This window comes from Maylandia zebra, linkage group LG11 (genome assembly GCF_041146795.1).
Source record: "Maylandia zebra isolate NMK-2024a linkage group LG11, Mzebra_GT3a, whole genome shotgun sequence".
Lineage (NCBI taxonomy): Eukaryota > Metazoa > Chordata > Actinopteri > Cichliformes > Cichlidae > Maylandia > Maylandia zebra.
Genome location: NC_135177.1, coordinates 10,973,509 through 10,983,659, shown reverse-complemented (window position 1 = coordinate 10,983,659; position 10,151 = coordinate 10,973,509). Strand labels below are relative to the sequence as shown.

Sequence of the window (10,151 nt, the reverse complement as noted above, 5' to 3'; positions counted from 1 at the left end):
CTTTGCAATTTTACATTCAGGGACATTATTCAGATGTTTTTTTTTTTTACAAATTGGACAATTTGTCACTGCCTCTGTAAAATGCTCAGTCATTTTACTGACCTGTTGCCAGTTAACCTACTTAGTTGCAAAATGTTCCTCCTGCTGTTTCTTTTTCAGTAGCATTTATATTTCCAACCCCATCACAACTTTTTGAGATGTGTTGCTGCCAAACTCAAAATACAATTTTTCCTGAAATAGTAAAACAACTATGTTTTCTTTTCTCTTTGGTGAATAAAATATCGGTTTATGAGATTTTCAAGTCATCAGATTCTGTTTTTATTTACAGCGTCCCAACTTTTTGTGGGACGCTCTTGGTTGAATTTTCCAAACAGAACATTCTTAAAACCCTTAAAACTCTAGGCATAGGTCATTATGTTGTTGTTATGAAGACTTAGATGGACTAATATGGACTTAGAGACCTACTATAACTAATGTCTCATGATGCATTAGATCTAGATCTTCAGTCTGTCTTAGTGAAACTGCACTTTGGTCTTTAGCTGCTTTCATCCTGACAGGAAGAAAAGTGATATTTTTGGAGAGCCACTCTTCTCACTCTCATTCAGTGATTTTAATTTGTCATTTTTTTCCTGAAACAAAGTTCCATAAATCCACTATAAACCACCAGCTGCAGGCAGGAAATATGAACTCTGATCTAATTCAGTATGTATGATGGCCCCACTGCCCGCTCATCCCCGCAGCTGTTCAAATTGGGATTCATGCAGTCGATGTGTTTGTGAGTCACCATCCCAAGAGAGATAAGGAACCTGGCTGAGAGGGAGGAGGAAGAACGAGAGAGCAAAGAGCAGGAGACGCAGAAAGCAAAGGAGGTGGGGGCAGAAGTGTGTGAGTCATAAGGCCTGCCTGGTTGAGGTGATGATCCTCAAGATGCTATTTCTGGCGTCACCATTAATTCTGTGTTATCTCCTCCACCAGCTACTCTGTTTTCTGAGTGTGTATGCATGTGGGTGTGTTCAGTAAGGCCCTAAATAACACACCCTCCAGACTGATTACAAGGGGGGCTTCTACAATGTAAAAATGAACATTATTAACATATTGTTTGAATTAATTTAAATCTATAATTATTTAAACATTGGTTTGAATCAATAATCAAAAATTATAATTTTTTCTTGATTAAGAAAAAAAGGGAAGGCACCAGATTTTAAAGAACACAAAGTCCTGCTTAGCTAGTATTGTACAGTATATTTAAATAACCCTGCAGGGAATTTAGGAAGTAAAAGTGTCAGTTGTTTGGCACACATAGATGGCAACTGTGAGATATTAAAGGAAAACAGCAGGGAAGATTAAAGATTAAAATAAGATCAAAAACATTTGACCCTTGTGACAACAGTGAAGTATTTTTTATTTCTGTAGGGAGACATAAACTATGCCACTTTATACTCCCACTTTATACCACTTTATACCTCTCACTTCTGTTGGGAGGTATAAAGTTTTATCAACAGTTAAGCCACCAGGCTGTCAGTTTACTGCACAGTGTGCTGCAATACAGTTTTCACACATTTCCGATCCACCGATATGTCAGTTTTATTGTGCTGTTCGAAAAATAGACATACTGCATGTAGACACTGATTTATATGTGTTCTTTATCCGATCTGTTCGCAAATAAGGGTAGCATCGTTTTTTATTTAGTGGGATGATCCACTGTTACATCAGGAAAGACTTCAAGTTTGATATATAGCAGAAAAAAAATATCCATTATGGATTAGAGTTTGTAATGCAGCAGGAAACAGCATAACATTACAAACCAGCACTGCCTGTTAAAGTCCTGGCCGCACTAGAAGGTTTGTCCGTAATGGCTTGTTTAACAGCTTGGCTTTTCTTCATGTACTGAAGGCCCGCAGCTCAGTGGCTGTGTATCTTGAAAATGAAATGCCTTGCTTATTACTAGGTTGGTTTTTTTTGTAGTTACAGCTATGCTTCTGTGTTGCATCTGAGAGTAAATGTGTTAAAATGACACCAGGACTTAGTAGAAAGAAGATTGGAGGTAATTAGAATAATATTGAAAAGGTCAACTTACATTGACAATAGTAGTCAGCATAGCAAATCAACATCTTATAGAGTAAATATACAAGCTGTGCTGCAAGAATTTGATGATGAGATATGGTTTAAAAAAAACTGAAGCTTGTATCTTGGACAGTAGAATTGTTCTAACCAAGTACAGATTTTTTTTACAGTACAGGTTTGTTTATAATGATGAAACAAAAGATACATGTTAAGAAAAACAAACAAAAACAAGCTTTTAAAGTGATAGGGTAGGATTACAGTAATTGTAATAAATATATGTACAACACATGAGGACACAGTGTGTTAAAAAGCAGAAAAACATGGCCGTTACCAGCTTATTGTGCTTCTAAGTTACAGTTACAGTGTGAATTCTTGTATAGCATAAAGGAATGAATAAAACAGGAACCGTCTTAATAATCACTCCTTCAGTTTCACATCCAGTACATAAGCAAATTCTCTATAGTGTAAAAAATGTGGTCCTGGAATTTAACAGCTCTCCGGTGTTAAACATTGCTGACTGTGATATAAATTATTGAGTTTCAAATTTTGTGTGTGATAGTAGGAAGGCATTTATTGAATCTCTTTAATTCATCCATTAGTGCTGTCAGATACAATGTTGCTGCGATCCCATTGGAGAGCTGAACGTGCTCTCATCTTCCCTCCGTTATGTAACCTGTGTGTCACATTGTCTCTCTCGATGCACCCATCTTCATTTTCATGAGTAGCACTGACTCATGTCTGGTAGCTATTAGCATTTTGATTCAAAACAGCGTCTGCTCTGATGGATCTGTGTGTGTCTATGAGCCTTTTGTCACAGGGTGAAAAGGAAACAATGGAAAGGAAAAGGTGGTTAAGCCAGTGTTTAGGTATTAAAAACTTAAAAATAAAGATAGAAGACATGATGAATGTCTTATTTGCTGTATGTTGGAAGTAATCTGACATATCATTGCTGTTCTGCATGCTCTGTCTGGTTCAATGTAACTTTCATCAGCCTGTCTGCTCTTGTGTATTGATTCTGTCTGAAGATTTACTGAAGGAAACAAGGTCACTGGCCTAATAAGACAGAAGATAGACACAGAATCTCCCCATACTGTCTCTTCTAATCTGCATTTATGTCTAATCTGTTAGGACACTGTGAACCTTTAGAAAGGTTAAGACCTTTGAGTTACTACTTTATCAGAAAGGGAAAAAAAAGGTATTATAAAACGATGTCGTGCTTTGTCAGCCTGGATGAACGTTTCAGGTAAATATAGTACATTTACACTTTTAACAGCTAATAATTCCAAACATGCACTCATCCTGATGGTCACTAGTCAGAGGTAATGAGTGTTAAGTGGTACATTTGATCATTTCTGGGAATGGGGGACAAAAATTTCAAATATGCCACTTGCTGCCCATCGCCCTCCAGCAGTAACATCATTGCCTTTTACAAAAGTAAGAATTCTCTCAACAGTAAACAAACAGAAAACACGCTCTGTGGAAATTACTGCACTGTGTCACTATTCTGCAGATGTCTTTTCCAGTGAAATTAAAAAAAAATGTTTTCTTAATATTAAAGTTTCATAACATCTGATAAATAAATCCCCTATATTTTGTTCATCCTTTCTAAGTTTTTAAAATCTCATTTTAATGTCAAACAAAATAAGATGAGGAAGCAATACTATTTGTTATGTAAGCTGACCTTTTAAAAAGATAAACTGCACACATGGATCGACATACACACACCGGTCCTCTTACAACTTTCACTTTATGCCTTGATCTTAGCCTTGATCAGGGCTCTGACTTTGTGGTCACTGGCTGGATGTTCTGAACTTTGGTAAGTGTGACTGGCACCTTTCCTTCTCCGGGAGTTGGTGCTCTCATTATTGGAGTACCTGTGGCATAAGCAGTTACTGTGATTTAGATATTCATATTCATATACAAACGCAGAGCCATTTCAACAACCTTTACATTTATTCTGCTTACATTAATTTGAACGTGTTATACTGGGAAAGAAGAGAATGAAAACTTACCAACTGTTGCTTGCAGATCTGCCAACCTCTCCTTAAACTTCTGTTGCAGAAACAATTCTTCTTTGGAGTAGCTTTTGGCAAAGGCAGACAGCAGGAGACCCACAGCCATGGAGGTGCCTCCCACACAGAACAGCACTGCACCAGTCAGCTTACAAACATCCAGTGCACGGTTGAAACTGACGGCATGGCTGTTACAAGAACAGTTCAAAGCAATCATTTATTTGCCACCAAGTCTTTTTGTTCAATATTTATACAACTATTTAGAGTTATTTCTAAATTTAAACATATGCATGTCCTACTAGAACACTGTTCTTGGACATTATTGTCAAGACTAAGAAGTAACACTTCAAATAAAGTTCATGATCTGTTAATTGTAAGTCTATGTAACCTTTACTATTTCAGAATAGCAAAGGTTACCTAAATTCTTTCCCACTCGTACGTTGTACTGTTTCTATACCTGTCAACAAAGAGTAGATCATCTTCACCAAATGCTTCAATCTTGGCTGGAGTGGCATAACCTACCAAAACAACAATGAGGCCCGCAAACAAGATCAAGGTACCGAACGCGAGACAGACCTGTGAAAAGAAAAAGTCAAAAAACAACGAAAGTCAAAAACATATATTGTTATAGTTGTAAATAATTTGGTTAATTTGGTTTATTTTCAGTTCCATTATATTGGTGTCGTTTTGAACAAGCTAAGGGTTAATCTGACCTTCCAGAGTAAAGAGCTCCACCTGCTAGGCAATCTCTGAATCTGAAAATCTTCATCACGTTCCCAGATAGAAGCTGTGCAGTCCTCATAAAACTGGATAAGGAATCAAAGAAAAGTACAGGCATTCTTAAAATTCACATCTTGAACCTAAACCTACAAGAAATGAAGGTTTGGTGATTTTGTGCTTTTATCCGTTTGTGAGTTTCATAGGAGACGTCTTACTTTGTGTGGGTGCTGAGTCTGGTTACACTGTTACCTGGTGTAGGTAGGAGCGGACGCCATACTGCTGGTAGTTCCCACCGGTTTGAACTTGCTCACTATATTCTGACCCACAGATCTCTGAGCAAGAAGTCATCCTTCACATCTGTCTACCTGAGAACACACATAAAAAACACACATCTCCAATAACCTTTAAGCCTGATTTAATTCAAGAGATCTGGGAGGAAACTAAACTCTTGCACCTCTTCTTAATTATATAATGTACATATCTCCCAATATTGGAAACCTCATTTCAATGGGGGAAAATCTAGCTCAAAAACTTCTCGATTCAGCAAGGCAAGAAAAAAAAATGACAGTCAAAAGGAAAGTGTGGGTTTAAATATAATGGGATGTATCTTCATATTCAAAGATTTAGACTTACTGTGAAAGCAGCCTGATATCAGTGGCATTACTAAAGCCTAATAGTACAGCCTTCTGCTCACCACAGCCAAAGCCGCATGGGTGAGGCTATTTCTGTTTTTATACATCATACTTGCAGTAGGAGTTAAAAAAGGCAGTTTGTTTATTTTATTTTTTGTTGTTGTTTGCATACACAGTTTCTGGACAAACTGTTTAAACGCATAATTGCATACACATGTGCAGTACATTTATGCTTTTGTACACATAAGCATGTAGTCACTGTTGTTATGTAACAATGTACTGAAGGAATGGGTGCCATAGGGCATTGAGTTTAATGATGCATTCTGCTTGTCTGCTGTTATAAAATAAAGCGTGACATATTACTCTTTGGATCCAATAATGTTTCAGCTAAATGCAGAGGGTGCTGACATACATAGAAAAATCTTTTTTGTAATGTTTAAAGAAAAACTATTAACAAACATAACTGCATATTGGACTTTGCCTCAACAGTGAAATATGTGAAATATGTAACTATTAGGTGTTAGTTAAAAACTAATAATATCTGTGACCATATGTGAATAGATTTTATGAACATTAATCCCCTACTGACTGAGAGCTAACTGCATTGCACAGTTCTGCTCTGTACAAACCAATTATGCTTCATGTTTTTGTTAGCTAATACTAAATCGACTATTTCTGCTGGACTGAATTACAATAAGAAAAGGGTTTAATTGTGGGAAGGAAATATTGAGTCCATATATGTTAAAATGTGATCATGCTCTTTCCAGTAAGACACTGGTATACAATGCATTGTGGTTGGAATAATGAAAAAAAAAACTAAGTGTCTAACCTCATAAGAAAACCACTGGCCTGATATTGTAAAACTCATCAGTTAGATGTCAGACATAATAGTACATGAAATTACATACCTCTTGTAGCTGGAACCACATTATACCAAACTAGCGAGTAAATTATTTACAATATTATTATTAAAAGAAAAACATTATTTTTTTTAATTAAATTCAATTTCTTTATTGTCCCACAAGGGGAAATTAGTTTAGTTTAGCAGCAGGATATAAATAAACAGAACAATACTATAAAATAATAATGACAATAATAATAGTATATAATAATATATAATAATCATCTATATAAATTCATAGTTAATTACACATTACTAAATAACTAAATTACTAAATAACTTCACTTTTAACTAATTAGTAATCTTATATAATATGTTTTTTTTCCATCAGTTTCTATGATATCAAATTTAAAAAATCATTAATAATATAGTATTGTGCATTACATCATAGTCAATGTCAGACGATAACACCTCACACACATCAGCACACATTGCATTTTATAAAACATATTGGTTGTTTGTTTGCTAGTTTGGTTTTAATCATTCCTAGACACTATCATTCTAAGGTAATAATGGTTTATTTGCTGATCAGTGATCCAAACCTCTTATGAAAGACCTCTTGCTCACATTTGCATGCACTGGACATTTATAATATGCAGGGTTAATGGTGTAAACCACAACATTAAGCTGCCCAAACCTAACCATCTAGCGAAGAAAACGTTAACAGTAATTGAAACAGATTGTGATCTTAATGTTCAAACTCCTGTTACACTTCACATATATTATAAACCTGATGTTCACCTTTGTAATAGTCATTCAAATAATGTTAATAGAGGCAGTAAACAATATTATCAGTCATAATCTGAAGCTTTACTGTTAATATCTAAACAACATTTTTAAATGAAAGTTCTACAGCCAAATTATATGTGGATGAGTTGTAGAGTAAATCATATTAAATCAATTTACTAATGCAAAGTGTACAGTGATAGTGCAATATGAAAGAGTCCTACAGGAGGAAATTTGAGTGGACATGTCAAGTATTTTTTAACCTCCAACCCACAGTGCTATTAATATGGTTACACAACTCTAGTTTAAACTGTCGGTTTGCTTATTTTTACTTAGCTTTTATAGTTACCATTACATAATCAGTGGACCTGATGATGTTTATACTTTTGTCTGTTTTATTTATGTACTCCATAGTCACAAAATAGTTCAAAAAGTTTTTAATTGGCGTAAACTAACCATATGACAAATACCAACAAAGGGTTAGTTCACTTTGTCTTCATTGATGTAATTATAAGTAAGTAGATAAAGGACACATTCTCTCTCTGTGCAAACAACAGCTCTCATGTTGCTACTCTACCCAGCCAGTGCCTCTTATCTGAAATGCTGCATACAGATGAGGCACACTCTTCCCTAGTACGTTTACCTTTGTCACACACAGCTTAATTGTACAAAGTACAGAAGAATATTTATATTGTACTCATATATCATGTACCTGAAAAATGAACAATGAAAGCTTGAGTTTGCTGACTGACTGTTAGTTTTAATTTTCTGTTTTTTTAGTTGTTGAGTCAACAACAAGGTGTAATTCAAATTTAATTCAGTCTGTTAACTTTAATGGGAACTTGTTATAATAGCTTTTAAGAAAACAAACATTTTTAATTAGAATGGCTTGAATAACTTTAAACAACATCCAATCTTTAACTAATCTTCAATCAGCTGTTGTGTGTTTCCTTTCTACAACAGATAAAACAAGACATAAAAATAAAAGTAAATCAAACACAAACATTTTAACCCATCTCGGTTAAAAATCAGAGCTGTTAGGACAAATCAAACCGGAATGTCTTGATATAACGGTCCAAACATATCAGCACCACTGACCGTGGTGCTGAAAATCATTCAGCCTTAACCCAGCAGGAAAACACACAGACGTAATATGTGACGCCAGTCTGAAAATAGACTTCATCCACTCGCCCTCCCAACCCCCTATGAGATTGAGACCCACTGCACCGTTGAAGCTTAACCTTGCAAATGTGGACTTCACGTAAAAAAACAACACAAAAAACGTCCAAATCAAGTTGGCTGATATTGTAACCACTTGAGAAAAAGTAGCTAATCCTTTAGCATGAAATGACATACGCCGAAGAAACGTATTGGAGAAACGTTGTTCCATGTCATTAAGACAGCAACGCCCGAAACGAGTTTAAAGTAAGACAGAAATACTCGACATAGAAAAAATGAGATACAAATGAATGCACGGTGATTAAAACAAACATTACTTTGACATTGTCAACACGGAAGCTTCTTCCAGATGTGCAGCGGTGCATGGAGGACACGACTGAAGGAGTCTTCTTAGAAAATGTGAGTTCTCGGTGTGCTACTAACAAAAACAACAACCCGCACCGATGCTACAGCACTATCCCCATATTTCCAAATAATAATAATAATGATGATGATAAATCGCCATTTACCTGTCATTACCAGCTCGGAGAGTGATCATTCGCTGCTCTTCCCTTAGCCGGGTCCCATCACTCTACAGTCACCCCTCTCTCTCTGTCGATGATTCACATTTTCACGCTGTCTACTGCGCAGGCGTTCCATCCATGACAGTATATGATTCAGTAACGATTATAAATAACCAGGCAGGAGGGATGGAAGGATTAGAAAAAAAGAATTTCATTCATAATTTTACAGATAGATAGATAGATAGATAGATAGATTTCAAGGGGAACAAGTCAGAACAAAGTCAGAGAACATGCAATGGTACAGAGTGACGTAAAACATATATTTTTTTCTGGTCACATTCCAGAGCTCTCTATTTTTAGCTCACTTGGTGACATAAATGGCTGAAGGAAGTGTTAGTCACCATATCAGCAATCATCATGAAGGAGGTGGAATCTAAAAGAGCAAACTATATTGCGCCTCAGAAATAAAGTCCATGCGGAATAAAGAAAGAATAAGAATGGCAGACTTAGTTCCCCATTTGCCTTGCTCATGCCTTGCTTTAATAATGTAATTGACATTTTTATTTCAGCTTTTAGAAAAATGTTAGCTTTTTTTGATACAGGCTTTGGAATTTAAGTTGTATAAAGAAAACCTGTCACTGTTTGTTTTGTTGACTTGGTTGTGGAGAAAGACAGAACAGGTTTAATAAAATTTGTCTTTTATTGGTCAAAAGGCGTAATTGTAAGTGACTGGAGCAGAAAAACAACAGGAGAACAAACAAGGGCTGGACCATTCAAATTTTAAAGAGTGATTTGGCAGAAAGGTAACTGAGAAAGTTAATCTCTTTATTTTGAATGACTGATAGTGCACGCTGAAAAGTCTCTGTGCCGCAGTCAAATCACAGTAAAGGAATTCTTAAGTTTTTCTAGTGGAAAGGTAGTGAAATATCCACTATGAAAGTCATTGGATATATATGAAGTGATGCTGTAATGTCTTGAAAAAGAGGTCAAGTTACCTTATGCTTCAAATCAACATGTTTTCTTTTACCTGTATTAGGAAAGTAAAGTTGCCTTCATGCTTTTGTTGCACTGGAAATGTAATAATGTAAGATCAAAGTATTACATGTACAACCAGCATCGCAAAAATGTTGCTGTGCACAGCATTATTAAAATAGAATCCAGTGACTTGGAACCGCATCAGTTTTTTAAACTGAAAAAAAAAACCCCTAGAATTTGCTGGCAGCAATACATCAAAAAAGTTTGGATAGAGACAGCAAAAACTGGAAAAGTAGATGGTAGCAAAAAGAAACACCTGGAGGAACATTTTGAAACTAATAAGGTTAACTGGCAAAAGGTCAGTTAAATGACTGTGTATAAAAAGAGCATCTTAGAGAAGCTGAGTTCCTCTGAAGTAAAGATAGGCAGATGTTCACAA

At 35.7% G+C, this 10,151-nt stretch overlaps 1 protein-coding gene across 1 annotated transcript; it reads right to left on the bottom strand.

Annotated features, from left to right (window-relative positions):
* Nucleotides 1-1,385: 1,385 nt before the first annotated feature.
* Nucleotides 1,386-8,871, bottom strand: nrsn1 (neurensin 1). Its single transcript, XM_004565131.3, has 6 exons — nucleotides 8,744-8,871; nucleotides 5,046-5,161; nucleotides 4,790-4,882; nucleotides 4,534-4,652; nucleotides 4,077-4,264; nucleotides 1,386-3,938 (listed from the first exon to the last, which is right to left on the bottom strand). The coding sequence occupies exons 2-6, from the start codon at nucleotides 5,142-5,144 to the stop codon at nucleotides 3,835-3,837; spliced, it is 603 nt and encodes a 200-aa protein (XP_004565188.1). The 5' UTR covers nucleotides 5,145-5,161; nucleotides 8,744-8,871; the 3' UTR covers nucleotides 1,386-3,834.
* Between the last annotated feature and the right edge of the window lie 1,280 nt (nucleotides 8,872-10,151).

Coding starts and splice junctions, on each gene's coding strand:
- nrsn1 (XM_004565131.3), bottom strand. CDS start 5,144: ATGACTTCTTGCTCAGAGATCTGTGGGTCAGAATATAGTGAGCAAGTT. Junction 4,653..4,789: donor GGAGCTCTTTACTCTGGAAG/GTCAGATTAACC, acceptor TTCTTTTCACAG/GTCTGTCTCGCGTTCGGTAC. Junction 4,265..4,533: donor GATCTACTCTTTGTTGACAG/GTATAGAAACAG, acceptor TTCTTGTAACAG/CCATGCCGTCAGTTTCAACC.